This window comes from Populus euphratica, unplaced genomic scaffold (assembly GCF_000495115.2).
Source record: "Populus euphratica unplaced genomic scaffold, PopEup_1.0 scaffold1870.1, whole genome shotgun sequence".
In the NCBI taxonomy this organism is placed as follows: domain Eukaryota; kingdom Viridiplantae; phylum Streptophyta; class Magnoliopsida; order Malpighiales; family Salicaceae; genus Populus; species Populus euphratica.
In genome coordinates, this window is record NW_011501710.1 from 17,042 (window position 1) to 33,869 (window position 16,828).

The following is a 16,828-nucleotide window of genomic DNA, read 5'->3' on the forward strand; positions in this document are numbered from 1 at the left end:
AGTGCTTTGGATTTTATAATTGATAAATTCAAATTTATTAGTCTTAAAAAAAACTCTTTGAATGCCCAAAGATATATAGGCTAAGGCAATGTATTTAGGATAAGCCCTCATGGGCTCCGTCTTGGAAAAGAGTTCAGCCCTTATGAAATCGGTTTAAAAAAACAGTTTAATGTCATTAGCTCAGCCTTAGAAAAGAGTTCGACCCAAATAGACTTAACTTTAGGAAAGAGTTCAGCTTTAACGGGTTCAATCATGGAAAAAGTTTAGCATCTAAAAGTTATTTATTTATTATAAAAGATCTTTTTAATGACCCAATATAATTTAAATCTCATTCTCTCATACCGTGTATAAAAGTTTTCTAAGAGCTCATTGTATCTTTATCAACATTAATGTTGTGTAAAAGGTAGTGTATAAAGTTATTTTAAGAGTCTGCATGTTTTCATCAACATTAATATTGTATAAAGAGTATTTATTTTTCATTAATGTTATGAGAAGAAAATGACACTTCAACCCCTCTATTCAAGCAACATGACAACATTCAAGACTATATATACCACTTGAACCACTTAGGTAAAGGGTTTACAACCTCTATTCTTTATTACATGTATATTTTCACAGCATCTCGCTCTAAAATATCATTTTACTCTCTAAAAAGATACTTATTAAAACATTTAAGAGTCCTCAAGTCTATCAAATGTGATTTTTTACAAGTATTAAGCAATAACTACATTGACTTAGGAGAATTAATCATTTTGCTAGAATCAAGAAATTAACTAATTATTTAACGTATAAGCCTTATTCTCAAGCTACTTTGATTTTTTAGGACTTTAAATGGCTTATTTGGGATTGCGGTGGCAGTTCAAAGAGTTTTTTGCTTAGAAATGCATCAAAATCAAGTTTTTTATTTTTTAAAAATTATTTTTGACATCAGCACATCAAAACGATATGAAATATATATATATATATAAAGAAAAAAAATTCAAAATATTTTAGAACGCGATGCACTATATTCATCAATTGACATCGTTTATGGAAACTTAATAAAAAAAAAAAAGTCATTGATTACTCTTCCAAAAATCGTTTATGGAAACTTAATAAAAAAAAGTCATTGATTACTCTTCCAAAAATGGTTTATTGACATCTTTAATTACCATCAAAGACAAATAATTAAGACACTTCTAGAATGGAACATGTCATGGACCTCCCTATAATTGTTGGCACATATGCTCCATCAAAACTTTAACAACTCTTAAATAAGGAGTAGAAAGGGATCCACTTGGGCAATAGCCCTACAACCTTCCAAGGATGGGATTGACTTAGTCTTCTTAGTGCGATTATATAATTTACCTCAAAATGAGTCACCACGATCTTCCTAGTACGATTGCATAATTAACCTTGAAAGAGATTAGTTTAACCATCATAGTGTGATTGCACAACTTTTCTTGGAAATGATAAATCTAAAGCCTTCTTAATGTGATTACACAACTCTTTTTAGAAGGGATGGATCTGAAACCTCCCTAGTGTAATAGCATAACTCTCATTAGAAGAGATGGTTCTGAAGTCTCTCTAGTATGATTGCATAACTCTTAATGAAATGAACGTATTTAAAGTCTTTCTAGTGCAACTGCACAAATCTCTATAAGTTTGTCTGCTCCAACCCTTATAATTTTTTCTAAGTACAAGAGTAAATATGGGTTTGTCCTCTCCATCACTTAGAGATTTTACCAAGTATAGGTGTCAACACTAATTCCCCTAAGCCACTCTCTAAGGGATGGACAAGAGGTTTCCCTGGTGCAATAGCATCATCCTTTTTGGGTTTACCTCCACCCTTAAGAATTTTTTCCAATTATGGGAATCAATATGGGTTCCCCAAACCATTATCCAATAAATAGATGATTAATATTTAAAAGTATATTTTTATCAAGATTTTATATTATCATATTGCACTTAAAGTGTCATTAAATTCTTTAACTTAAGCATGTTTTATAATATCAAGTACAATAATATAAGATATTTTTAATTTATAATAAATATTCATTTCAAATGCAAGCATGTTTCACAATTTAAAGAATTGATTGATTTGTTTGACTATTGAAATTGAGAAGACAAAAAGATGGCTAAGTTTAAAGAAGAAATATTGATCAATTCAAATTGGAACACCATTCGATTATTGGATCATAACTGGAGCTATAAAAGTTGGATTTAGGTCCAGTTTATATGAATGAAAAGCTAAGATATAGGTCTAAGACTTTCATAAGAGTTAAAGATTCAAAACAGTTGTTTTCAAGTTCAAATTATAACAATAAAAGATAAGTTGGAATCTATCATGCAGCCCATATACTATTTAGTGTTCAGCCCATATCTCAAGTTCTAGAAATCTAAATGAGCTCATTCTTATTTTGTTGGAAAGGTGAGACAAGTGTCTAAAACTTTCATGAAGACTACATGTTCAAATTATGATATTAACAATGACATTTTGTTCAAACAAGAAGATAATGATTATCACCAAGTCAAGAGGTGGCCACCCACTCTATAATTAATTATCAAATTAATAGTTCTGAATTTTAGCTTATAAAAGAAGGTATTTGCCATATATTTAGACATTTTAGTGTTCAGATCAAGATCACTATCTCTCTTTGTATTTTGTAATCTTCAATTTTTATTTTATGCTATATTAATCTCTTATTTATACTTTTCATTTTATTTATTATACTTAGTTAACTTATATCATGTTTATATTCTTATATTGTTCATTTATGTTTTTCTTCTTTATGATGTTTAGCTAAGTTAATTTTTTAAGATGAAAATGGTATACTAATAGTATAAGAATGAATATAATATAAACTCAACATAGATTTTAATATTTGATACTAACATATTTTGTATTTGTTATCTTTCTCATTCTTAATATCTTACTTGTTAAATGGTTAATCTAGATTTGTGTTGTATAACCCTTAGTATAACAAATACTTGACACTTCATAGCTTACTGTATAGTATAACTAACATTTGTGCTGTGAAAGAATCTTGATATATTGTTAACATAAGTTATCACTATGAATACCTGACTATCTTTACAAGTATTAGCATTACTCAAATAAGATACTTAATATAATCATGTTAATAATTTATAATTTGATTGGAACCTCTTTTATGTATGGTTTCCAGTTAAGTAATAAAAAGAGTTTATATTATACTTATTTGAAATACCATTAATGAATCCTCTAACCTTGACAATTGTTGTATCTTTGTTTAATCCTTACATCAATATTTCATCTCAAAAGTTTTCTTTAAATCCTTTCCATTTATTATTTATAATTTTATATAGTTAACATCTATGTGGTTCAATCTCGGTCTCGCCGGATTATTTATTACTTCGACACTCCTGCACTTGGGATAAGACATCAATCTTTTGATCGTGTCAATAAGCGAGAGGTCTCCTCGGTGTAATAGCACTACCCTTATTGGGTTTCCCTTATATCTCCTTTACCAATTGAAAAATTTTCTAAGTATGGATGTAGACATGAATCATTCACCTTTACCCTTTATAAATTCTTCCAAATACAGGTGTCAACATGGGTTCCCCCGAGCCACTTTTCAATGGATGGACCAAAAGTCTCCCTAGTGAAATAGCATAACTCTCTTTAAGTTTCCCTTCACCTCTTGAATTTTTTTTTAAGTACAGGCATTGATATGGGTCCATCCTCTTTACCCCTTGTAAGTTTTTCTAAGTTTAGGCATCAACAAGGATTTTCTTATTAGGTTTCCCTCTTCCCATTAGGAATTTTTCTAAATATAGGCATTGACATGGATCCATTCCCTCTACCCATTATAAATTTTTTAAAATACATGCAACAACATGGACACATCTCCTCCGCCTCTTAGAAATATTTCTAATTATAGGTTCTTCTTTCATGGTTTTCTCTATCATTAGAAAAAATTTCTCAGTATGGGTTCTGTTATGGTTCCCCTCTACTTGTTTAGAAATTCTTTCTTAACCATGATATATGCCCCTACAAACGATCTCTCTTTTATATCACTTGAGGCTTCCATTCCTTTTCTCATACAAAAAAATTCGACAAACTCATTATACCAAGTATTTTTACAAAGTTTTTGTGTTTAAATATCACAAAAAATTGAGAGGCTACTGATAAATTCAAATTTAACATACCTAAAAAATACATTTAAAGTCTAAAAATTCACGGTTTTAACATACTTGAACTTAACTCTTATAAGATTAGCCTTAGAAAAAAAACTCAATTCTTATAAGCTCAGCTTTAAAAAAGAGCCTAACCTCTATAGGCTTAATCTTGAAAAAAACTCAGACCCTATGGACTCAACCTTAGATACTTAGTTTTCATGGGCTTAGCACAAGAGAAAAGCCCAATATTATAAGTTTGGCTTGGAAAAAAAGCTCAACCCTATAAATTCAACCTCAGAAAAGAGCTCATTATATAAGAATTCTTTATCTATTATAAAGGACCGAATTCTTTATCTATCATAAATGACCTTTTTATTGACTTGATACATTTTAAATCTTACTTTTCCTATATTTCTAGATGTATAAAAGTCCCCTAAATATTTTATTTTTATCAAATAAATATTATTATATAAGAGATAATGTATAAACATCTTGTAAGGAGTAACTATATTTATATCAACATTAATATTATCTAAGTAATATTTATTCTTAAATAATATTATCAAAAAAGGAGAAAAATAAACAACGTTATTCAAGCAATATGACAAGTTTTAGATTCAATAAGTTTCTACGTAGAAGCTATATATAACCCACCCTTGAACCACCTTGACAAAGAATTCTCAAACTTCATTATCTATTAAATATATATTTTTAAAATAACACTTTCTAAAATTAGAAATATTATTTAACTTTCTCCAAAAACATATTTAATCAAATATCTAAAAGTCTTTAAATCTACCCAAAAAACCCCTTTTACAAGTACCAATAATTAACCACTCACCTTGATTTACAAGCACTAAGCCACCTTAATTAAAAAAATAAATCAAATTATTAAAACCAAAAGATTATCCAATTATTTAATATATAAACACTTGCTTGAATTTTTTGGTTCCTCATCAATAACTCAAATATTTTTATCATTTATATTAATCAGCACATGCTAGCGTTTACATTGTGAACATATAAAAGGGGTGATTGCCCCTTACATTCATATTCAATCTCTTTCTTTAGTTGTTTTCTACTGCTCTACCAGTATCTATCTACACGGAAACACTGATCTGGATTCTGGGTCTATACGGAGGAAGTCGTCCTCACAAGAGTAGATTATTTCCACTGCAGCAATGGTTATTTTGATGTCTGAAACCTTCAGATGAAAGCTTTTCATCGTCCTTGATTTGGGAAGTTCGATTACAAGGATGCTTTTATTCTTCATGAATGGGAAAAATACAATTGCATTTCCAACTCTAAGAACAAAAAATTAAGCTGCTGGCTGTGTGCCAGTCCATGCACGATGGTCATCATCAAGTTCATTTATTCTAAGATTACGCCTTTCTTGCAAATAGGTTACCCCAGACCATATACCTCGTATAAGTAAGATACTTACAAACACCATGCTTCCAAGGGTGCAAACCACCTGCATTTCAAACACCAACACGGAAAGGTGAATGACATTATACAACAACTATCCAGGCACTAGTCCATCTTAAATTTTATAAAGTCCAGTTCAATGATTCCAACCAGCATGGTTGCATTTTCAGAGACTACCGATTGTTTTGGGGAGGAAGGCAGGGGAGCTGCAATCATCCACAACTAGAACTTAGAAATGAATGCCCACAAATCAGCACTGCTGTATCCATCATAGAATATTATGACACAGTTTACTTACAGCAATATTTGCATGTACATGAACTCAAGGCTGGACTGGATAAGTCTAACTGACCATACTCAACATTAACCCAAGCCATTAATTGTGGTACTTTGCTTGATTAATCAATGAGATTCATTTTAAAGCATAATTCAATAATGATGGTAGAAACTCTTGGTTCCTTTACAATTCAAAATTTCAAAACCTCAAGCTTGGTTCAGATTAGTTCAAGAAGTTGCAACAACATGAGAAACTGCCAGAAGGGCGTGCATTATCAGGACATAGAACAGCAAACATCCAATGGCGTAGAGTGAGACAAACACCAATAACTATAAATATTGGGCAATTTCAACAATTCAACTAATCCATTTTCAATGATTTTGGGAATAAATATATCCAGGACATACACAGCTGCAAAGGACATGCACACTGAAGTAGAATAACAAACAATTGAATCATTCTACTTGGAGCTCAAACTGGAAGATCGTTTATCATTAATATCCAAAGGATGTTATAACCAACATTATTGGGTGGATATGTGCCTGTTGAGCATGCATTGCCAACACTTGGGTCAATGACTTTGCCTATCTGACACGTACAGAAACACAAAATAAAAACAGCAAGCTGGAAAGACAGAATTGAAACCGAATAGAGTTGTCATACAGAATCCTAATTTATAATTGTATTATTGAATGTCTTTTCAAGTAGTCTACCTCTTTAAAAGACAACTCCTAAAATAAACTCAAAAGCTCACCTAAACAAACTAGAAAACCTGAAAATAAAGGAAAACCAATAAAAGTACCAAATAAACTAGGAAAAATAAAATTATTGAGAAAAATATTTCATTTCCTAAACGAAAGAGGAAAAAATAAAATAACTGAAAAAACAAAAAATGAAATTCTAAAAGCATTGTGCATCGCTATCTCTCCCTTTTGTTGTCTTGTCATTAATTCTAGATACTTTGGCACCTCTTGACTCCAAGGTATCCCTCCATGTTTCCAACTCACATTCAACATATATTCAGCTTCATCATTGCACTTAAATATCCACATTAGATTCTACAAAGCTTACTCTAAACACACACTGGAGCAAATACTGTGCTTAATAGCATAAGAAACTAATTATAGATTCTGACAGGACAACAGCAACTGAAGTTCACCATTATAATGTTTTCAATAAGCATTTGGTTGCTCTAAAGTTAATAACAAAGGCATGTTCCAAATCAAATATCAGGTTAGATATTTGATGAGTTGTACATATATGGCATTAAATAAAACTTAATATCAGCGATTATAACAATTAGAATTGAAAACCACACCAACAAGTAACGTTGATAAATTAAAAGGTAATAATAGTAAATGATCTACAATTACTAGCATTACCTCAAGGAAAGCTTTCAGAACCCACAAAAACGCCAGCAACAAAACTCCATTCACCGAAAATTCCACCTAAAAAATCCACAAAACGCGCAAATTAATCCAATAAAGAAAAAATAACTCCCCTTCATTTTCATCATCTAATTCAAGAACAGGACCGGTTAACAGTGATTACCAATTTAGTAGATATAGGAACAGGCAAAACCGACCGGACGGCCTTTCTAGCACGTTTCGATACCTTCTTGAACACATTTGAAATGAACCTAATTAGCAGATCCAAACTCCTATCCTCCTCCTCTGCTTCATCGTCATCACCGTCGTCCTCGTGATCATCGGCGAAATCAGAGTTGATCGACCTGCTCCAATTTCGAGGATCATCTAAATTGGAGGTTCTTCTTGAAGCTTGAAGAAGAGAATTAGGTGATTTAGAAGAGTGAAAACGGAGAACAAGTTTTGGATGAGAAGGGAAAGTGCGACGGTTTTGGTGTGTTTTTGGAGAGAAAGGAGAGAGAGATAAGGTGTGGGTGACAGTAGATGACATAGCTGTGAGTTAAAGATTAGCCATATTTTTTCAGCTACAAGGCATGGATGGATGTTTGAAAGAGTTGGTTGCAGAGAGAGACAAGAAAGGTATCAGTGACTCTGAGTCCATGACGGCTCGGTCCAGAGGATTGAGATTACAGTCAAGTGACGGTAAAAGTGAAGGGATTGTTCCAGCAACTGCTCCGAATAGATGCCGCGTGGAAGTTCCCTGTAACTTTTTTTTTGGCTCATTGTTGATGTTTTCTTCTTTTCTTTTCTTTTTCTTTTTTAACAGATGAGACTGTTTTTGCTCAAAATCATGGTTTGGAGGTTAATTCATGTAAAACATGGAAAATAATTTATATGAAAAATATAGCGTAAAAATAATAAAATGTTAATGAATGGTTTGAAAGCTCCCGTTTATTATTTTTCATTGTTTGATTATATTAATGAAAATTTATATATATATATATAGTGGCGGAGGGGGTGAGCAAATGTTTTTCCCAGTCTTTTTTTATAAATATTTATAATTTTAGTAAAAATAACTGAAACTTTAATTTTTTTAAATAATTTCTTTAATTTCACCCCATAATTTTATATGTATATATATATATATATAAGAAAAGAATCAATTAATGTGGTGACCCGCGATAGAACAAAAAATATAGTTTTATAAATATTTAAAATCTTTTAAGTGCCGTTTGTTTTACGTTTTAAACTAAAAATATTATTTTTATGTTTTTTGTGTTTTGATAGTGTAGAGAAATGAGCCCTGAGTTGTTTTTACTTTTTTGTAGTGTAGATTTGTTTTTACAGTAAAATATTTTTTATTGATAAGTTTTATTAACTGTAGCTGGCTCTTTTTTAACTGTAGCTAGCTCTTGCGAGAAGCTCTCCTAGCGGGGAGTTTGACTGTAGAGCCAAGGTTGCTTGGTGTTTATCTTGTGCCTAGACTGAGTTATTTTCTGATTTTTAAGGGGAAAAAACTATATTATAGCTGTAACGTGGATAAATATTTATTTTTAAATAATATTATATGTATGTATATATTGTTTTACCCGCTATTTATTTTATTTTATTCAAGTAATTTAATATATATATATATTATTGTTTGATTGAATAAAAAATATTTTAATTAATAATTTAGCAAACAAGGTAAGATAAATATTTTATTTTGTAATATAAAATATTTTGATTTATAACTATTTCTTGATATTTTTTTATTTTCTTTTTAATTTTTATTTATGATTTTTTTTCATTTATTAACCTACACAATTCTTGATTTTATTTACTTATATGTGTGGATAATTTTTTTTACTATAAAAAATGTTAAAAAAATACTTGTGTGTGAAATTTTATTTTGAAAAAAAAATATTTTTATTTAAAATAATTCTTTATTTATGATACTATATTGTTACTGTTTCATACCATCAAAGAAAACGATATTATAAAACTATGTTTGTGACAAGGCAAACATTCTTTTAAAAAACATAAAAAAAACTAAAAGTTACTATATTCTAAAATAGGGTTGTAGAGAACATATATAAAATTAATTTAATATAAAATAAATAAAAACAAATGAGAAAAATGCTATAGAATAATTTTTAGCCATTCATCACACCAAATGTTTAAATTGAATTTTCTAAAAAATGTTAAAAAATAAAAATAAGAAAATATCAACGAAAATGTTAGAAAATATCAGGAAAATGGTTAGAAACAAGGAAAGTCCAGTGAGAATCTTATAAAGGAAATAATTTATAAATTGGGCATTCATCAACCCCAAGCCTTTTTTTTAGAGCAATTTTAATGGCGTATCTCTTGTTCAAGGACTTGTAAGAAACTGGGCTTTCTAAGCCCATGGATCTGTAATTGTAGTCCGGCTTTTTATAACTCGTTCACACATGTACTGTTTAATTAATTATTTTTTATTTAAATTACCTGAAACCTCGTAGTAGTATTTCGAGTGTATTAGCATTATTAGTCTCCACGTATTTTTTAACATTACAATCGAGTAAACTCCAATAACCCGATTTTTAGAAACACAAGCAAGAGGAATTGTTTTTTAAAGAATTTTTTATTTAAAAATATACTAAAAAATATTTTTTAAAAAAATTATATTTTAATATCTACACATTAAAACAATTTAAAAATATTAAAAATAATTAATTTAAAATAAAAAATACATATATTTTTTAAATTAGACCAAGCTATATACAACTTTGATATCTAATCTCTCTTCAACAGAAATTCCTCTCTCCCACACTCCACTCTTTTTTTTTCAGTGACGTTCACATAAAAAAAAAAAAACCCAACTTTACAGCCACCACAAAAATAGTCACCTTCTTCAAAATCTATTATAAATTAATTTTGCACACCAAATCTCACAAAAAAAAAAAAAACCAACTTCTTAATTAAACCAACTTCATAATCCAAAATGTCTCTAAAATTTACGATATGAAAATAAAAAACCCTCATTCATTCACCAGCACTATCATTTCCAATAAAACTCAATATAAATTATTTTGTTTACATAATCAAAATTCATAAATAAAAAATTATAACAAAAGTTAAAGGGTGTGAGAAAATCATTGTGAATCAAAAAACATTTTACTATGAATTATAATAGTAGTTTCACCTTTAATTTTTTATTTTTTCATGAGCGAATAAATGTTTCTTTGGCTATCTTCCACAAGAGTGTTCATGTTTTTCTAATTTTTAAATATAGTAAATAGCACTTTTAGTCTCGGAAAAGATAAAAAGAAACTGTCTTCAAAGATATTTTGGTATCTTTACATGGGTATTTTGTGTAGTTATGAAGATCATGAGGGTGTTTTAATATTTTCACTATGTATTTATTGTTTTTTAATTGAAAAGCCGTGAGTACGTTTTCATCACGTCCCAATAAATAGGTAGCGCCCATGCTATTAAAGAGGTGCATATAATGCTTTCTACTAGCTATATATGGTCATCTATCATCTAACTAAATGTGCAATCATACCTTCTTCCCTATGGTATGATACGTGTAGACAGATAATAATTGGATTGCTGCTGGTGATCAATTGTTTGTGTTTTTTTTTCTTTTTCTATCTCCTGATAACTAAAATATACAATTGTCCTTTATGTTTATTGTTTATCAAAACAGGCACGAGTCTAGCATGATTATCATACTTAAACATCTTAGATGAAGTATGGTTGGCAAACCACGCATCTTGGGTCTGGCATAGTTTGCCAAATCTAAGGCGCATAAGTCTAGCATAGTTGTCAAATCCTAGCGACTTAGCCTGCTAGATTAGCAAGCCCGGGACTACTGGACCCAAGCATTTAGGCTTGCTATAACGGTGCATCTGGATAAAAAAATTTAAATTTTTTTAAAAATACAATTGGACCATAAAACAACCATTGCCTCATTCAAGAAAGATTTTTTTATTCATATACAATAGAACTTAAATATAAACTCTTTTTGTTTGTGCAACTTATTTTATAAATTTGTTATATTTGAAGAGAAAATAATGAAAAAAAAATTAAGTTCTAAGTGATTTGTTTTAAGTTTTTAAAAATAAACTTTTATTTTTTGTATCCATTATGGATGAAAATATTAATTTTATATTTCTTTTTAAGTATTTAACAGTTTTTAAAAAGTTTCATGCTTTTTTAAACTTGAGATGTTGTTACATGATCTAATTATCAAAGTTTGTTACAAGAAGAGTTTATTCTATATTAGGACTATTAGCATATACGAATAGCTATATACTCGAGTGACCCTGCGGAACCTGACAAAGACCTCTTTTTTTTCATCCTTTTCTATTGGTTATTGACTCTTATAAATATTTTATATCAAAATTTATTATATAAATACTAGAAAAATATTTTATTTTTTTAATTATAAGATTTGAGACCCCCTCCCAACACACACACACAATCTTTTTATGTTCACAATGTAGGATATATTTTTTTTGTTTAAATACTTTAATTTAATAGAATAAAATAACATCTTTTAAATATGAAATAATTTTTTTGAATAATCTTTTTACTTATATCTATATAAATTATTTTTTAATTTTTTCATATAAAATATTAAAATCTTAAATTTTTTTTTTTTTTAAATATCACACCCACATCTAGATTGGTAACAATATCAGACCGACCCACAAACGTGCTGCCATGGGATCGTGAATTATTCAAACCTGGCTGGACAACCCATCTTGGTTGTGGCTCCATTAGTGACAGACCAAATTTCTTGTTGAGATTGCACGTTCAGAGAAGCTCAAACACAGGCATCCAGATGCTAATAAACATCTTGGGCAGCATCCTTAATAGTTTGGGCTTGTCTTATGGAAATTGAGACCGAAGAGCATCGAAAGAGATGATATATCCACAACAAGCAGAAGCAATAGTTGCGTACCACGCACATCGCATATAACCTTAACTTAAAAGATTTGCATGCACGTCAAAGATCTCCAAGCCTTGGGATGAACGGAAGAAGCTCGGGATAATTGAAGTATTCAATAAACAAAACATTGCTTCCCCCCGCCCCCCCTCAAAATCTCATAGTTGACTCAGTAGGGTTTTGGACTGGTTATATTATGGAACTCCAAAGTCAACGGGATCAATCAAGTTTTCTCGGCTAATATTTTGGCTGATTCAATTGTCAGCCTAGTTTAGATTTGATTCCAAGCTGCCCGGTCCTGAATCAATCCTGTATAAATAAAAATAACACTGTACAACACCAATACATCAATCTACTTGAAGTATGTGAAGAAGATATAATCTACTTTAAGTATGTAAAAAAGATATAAACAATTTTTTCAAACATTTTGAGTAATATTGAACAATTTTTTCAAACATTTTGAGTAATATAGACAATCATACAGGTAACCTTTCACATATCACCCCTGAAAAAAGGGTCACTGAGGAATGGACTGGAGAGTGTTCCTCCGCTGTTGGGGAAAAGTGTGAGGAAACAGATAAGACCGAGAACAACGCCCCAAGCAAGCCTGTCATCTCCCAAAGGGGTGATCTCATCTTTAGCAGGTATTTCTTCTCCACCCCGGAAAAATGTTGCGAACAATCCCCAAGCCAAACAAAGGACACTGCCACTTAGACCACCAATACCAAGTAAAAGGGATGTTGCAAAAGACAGCAAAGTTGCTGTATTTCTCCCATACATAGCTTGAGCTATGCGGCCTCCATCAAGTCTTCCACAGGGCAACAAGTTCAAAGAAGTCACCACCATTCCTGCAGAAACATAAGGTTGTTATGACTTGGATAAACATACATTTCTTTTTTCTTTTTTTCATTATTTAACTGTTATCTGACTGAAGGTTTCAGAAGACTGCACCATCTCCAGCAGCTTTACGGGGACCTTTCCAGAAAGTATCATGATCTATATGGCTATGCTCAACCTTTTTCATGTTTATGCTCATACTTTGTTCAACAAAAATGCACTCCGCATCTACCACCTCAGTCCTCTCTGCTGAACAAAATTGCCTAAACTAATATCCATTTAGAATATACAAACAAATCTAGATATAATTCAAGGAACTCACCTAAAAGTCCAGCAAAAGCAAGGGGATCAACAGGAACCCCCACACCCTCCACTGCATAAGGCAGTACGTTCCCAAGGTCATCTGTATAAGGTCCGATAACAAACTGGATGAAAGAAAGCAAAGGGTTGTTGTAGAAGAATTGTGGCCTTATATACCTGCAAGCAAATGGTTTATGTTATTCTAAACAAATCTGACATTGATGAATTCATAGATTACGTTGACAATGTATCACCATGGGACACGAGCAACCTATCAAATCAAAGAGTGACATGCCAGCTAAATTCTCTATATATTATCATCACCACATTATGGTGATTTCATAATCAAATTTGAAGTGAAATTACAAAAAAAAATAGTCGAAGGAGAAATGGGGTCATAAGAGAATATTTTGTAACTCTTTAGATTTAGCTGAAAGGAAAAGTTGCATAAGACATAACTCTTCAGTATTTTTTTGACAACTGAATACTTATTTCTCTGGCTCTCTCAGAAGGGAAATATAGAAAGCTTACAGTGCATTGTCACCACCATTGAAGCTACCATCAGTCACGAAAGCAGCAATCGCCAGCACTAGAGATGTCAAATATGCACTTGCTGTTCTTGCCACTGGAATATCAAAAAGGGCCTTCCTATTTGGAAGCAGGGATTCATAATTGTTCATCACTCCCAAGCATCCAGTCCAATTGGATGGAACAAGAAATGATGGGCTGAGTTTGACATCATAATGAGCTGCTGTTACTCTTGTGGCTATCTGCCAGAATAATGAAAATATCTTTCATGCAACTGTTTACCTTCAACAGAAAGTTGCAATTGAACTGCAGAAGACTCCAGATTAGATGAAAACATACCTCAGAAACTCCCAAAATAGCGAGGAAGCCACCAAAAAGAGGAGCAACATTAGCGATATAGTCATCAAAAGTTGCATTTGGCTTCAGGAAGAAGCCACTCATCAAAGCTATCGTCCCAAAAGTGGCCACACATAAGACTATAGCACTGATATAGCCCCAAGGTGTGCTCAGCTTAGTTAATTCGAACTGGAGATCCATCTCTGACTTGGGTTGCACCACACAAGCCTTGAAGAACAATGAATTGTAAGTAAAAGGAAGTTAACAGCAACAGTAACAATGTTAGTCTCTGATTGCTAGAAAACATTAATTCATAAACATTGTAGGAATATGACTATTTTCAAAAGACATCCATGGAGTGTTTTGGACCCTGGAAAGCACTTGATTATGGTGTAGAAAGGGGGATCAAGTAAGAAACCAACTTCATGAATCTTTACCACTGACTGGATTCAGTGGAAGATCCTAGACCAGTAAAGTAATGCCTTTAGCAATACGGCTCAGACTACTTTGGCAATGTCTTGCCCAGTCTGGTGGTTCATGGTTGGTTGATGCTCATATCCAACCATCAAAATAAAGCTTGGGGCTAGGGTCATGAAATCCAAATATGTCTCTCACAAAGTCGTGGCATGCTTGATTTGCTATAGTTTAGATGAGGTCAAGAGTCAAGATGAACAGCAAATTGCTGAACTAAGCAATTACTCATTTCTAAGTCAAGCATAGCTCTGGTGTAGACTATAAAATTGCTGAACTAAGCAATTACTTATTTCTAATTAATAGACATCAGTAAATCATTAAGTCAAGCATAGCTCTGGTGTAGACTATAACATTGCTTAAGCGTTCCAAAAAGAAGGCCTAATGAAATCAGTCGTGCACTATTCGTTAAACTCAATTGAAGACCTACCAGTGCTGAAATTAGCTCATTTATCAATACCTGTTTTGTTATGTCATCGTTCTTTTCCTCCATGAACCACACAACTACCTCCCGCCCTGCTACTTCAGATAGCTTTTTCTCCAGTTTAGGAATGACCTCTTCAATGGGTTTCTTCAAATTCCCAATAAAAATCCCCCCATCACCAAATCTTCGAACATCAGTAGCAAAAAAGGTGTCAAACCCGAAACAGCTCTTTAACTGCCTTGTAAATGTCAACAGAATAAATGCATGTTAGAAAAATCTTGACATGTTTAATAAGAAGCCTCCTAATTGATGATCAAACTTTTCAAGAAATATAGAAGCTGGAAGCTATTATCTCATCTATCGGCTTGCTTTTTTACACCAATAAAAAATTTAAGGTCAATTTGAACTATATAATTTGAGATAATCTAACTGATCAGCACATATATAGTCAGCAGTAGCAACTCCTATTAGCGGTAAGATTTGTTCTAATCACTTCATTAACTTAAAAGTGTTTTATCAATTACAACCTCTCTTTTTCCCTATATGGATTGAGGACAGAAATTTGTCCAATAACGTTATATACTTATATGGATTGAGGACAGAAATTTGTCCAAACATCAACTTAAACAATCAAATTAAGAACCAAAAGACAGTAACATCACTGAGATCAACAATAAATAAAAAGAATTACCTTATTAAGATCAAGAGCCCTAAAAGCCTCCTCAGCCTTCTCCAACCTCTCTTTTTCCCTAGCCAAACTGTCACGAACCAATCTATTAAACAACCCCACAATTGGGTTATCACTGCTTTCCCTACCAAGTTCCTTAAGCTTTCTATCAGCCCTTTTCTTCTCCAGCTTTATTGCTGCCTCTATGGAAGGATTCCCCATGAACTTCTTGAACTCTTCATCAGTCTTCCAGTCCATCTCTTGTTGTTTCTCTTTATCCTTATCCAATCGATCACTTTCTTTGCTCAATTCCACTTCTGGACTCTCTTTTGTTTCACGTTCGGTCTTGTCAGTGATCACTGAGACTGAAGATGAAGAAGTCTGCTCACTTTCTCCCTCATCTTTAGCAGAGGACATAACTGGCTTCAAATGATTTTCTTTTGTAACAAGAGAGAATGATAGGCTGGTTCTTCGTCCAAATGAGTGTCTTTTACGAAATGAATGCCTTTTGGCTTCAGTTTCTTGCTCATTTCTGATGGTAAATGTAAGGGGCTCTCCTGGTTTGTTTTTAGAGCATAGATAAAAGCAAAGGTGTGTGTTTTGGGCAAGGCGGTTCGTGGTTAAAGAACATGAGATGCCGCTGGATGGGTTGCTTTTAATGTTCTTAGTTTTGATAGTGCATGGAGATAGAGGAAAATGCGAAGAGGTGGAAAGAGTTGCCATCGGTGAAGTTGAAGTCCAAGGAATTCATAGTGTGGAAAATTTAAGGATGGGAGCTTTCTGAATGGAGGGAGAAGGGGGAACTATAATAATCTAGAAGGTTGGTGAAGTTTAACAGGTGGATAGGACATTGAAGATGGTGACAGAACTTTGTGACCCCGCAGAAAAATCCATAGCAAGATTTTGTGTGGTCGATGAGTTTCAAATTTGGAACTTTATTTATTTATTTTTTATTTTGTATGGATTACAGTGGTGGCCATTTTAAGGAGAGGAAATCTAGTCTAGCAAGTACTTAATTCTCAAAAAACCTTTAATTAATTTGCTTGCCTGCGGCATCTTGCCAGGCAGCTTACGAGGTTGTTGTGGTTAGGTTGTCGAAGTCCTTTAATGTACGTTTTGATAATGCCATCGAGGT

General features: G+C 32.1%; 2 protein-coding genes across 4 annotated transcripts; both read right to left on the minus strand.

Annotated features, from left to right (window-relative positions):
• Positions 1-5,095: 5,095 nt before the first annotated feature.
• On the minus strand, positions 5,096-7,930 carry LOC105118308 (uncharacterized). The gene is made up of 3 exons (XM_011016230.1): positions 7,397-7,930; positions 7,228-7,293; positions 5,096-5,614 (listed from the first exon to the last, which is right to left on the minus strand). The coding sequence occupies exons 1-3, from the start codon at positions 7,760-7,762 to the stop codon at positions 5,459-5,461; spliced, it is 588 nt and encodes a 195-aa protein (XP_011014532.1). The 5' UTR covers positions 7,763-7,930; the 3' UTR covers positions 5,096-5,458.
• Positions 7,931-12,094: 4,164 nt separating this feature from the next.
• On the minus strand, positions 12,095-16,523 carry LOC105118309 (probable zinc metallopeptidase EGY3, chloroplastic). Of its 3 annotated transcripts, none has more exons than XM_011016232.1 (7): positions 15,718-16,523; positions 15,063-15,260; positions 14,135-14,359; positions 13,799-14,058; positions 13,290-13,444; positions 12,620-12,978; positions 12,095-12,459 (listed from the first exon to the last, which is right to left on the minus strand). In XM_011016232.1, exons 1-6 carry the CDS (start codon positions 16,414-16,416, stop codon positions 12,623-12,625), a joined length of 1,893 nt encoding a protein of 630 aa, XP_011014534.1. In that variant the 5' UTR covers positions 16,417-16,523; the 3' UTR covers positions 12,095-12,459; positions 12,620-12,622. The 3 variants fall into 3 exon arrangements, with proteins under 3 accessions (XP_011014534.1, XP_011014533.1, XP_011014535.1); XM_011016231.1 differs by having other exon boundaries at positions 12,613-12,978; XM_011016233.1 differs by having other exon boundaries at positions 12,407-12,538; positions 12,571-12,978; positions 13,799-14,037; positions 15,718-16,522.
• Positions 16,524-16,828: the final 305 nt, after the last annotated feature.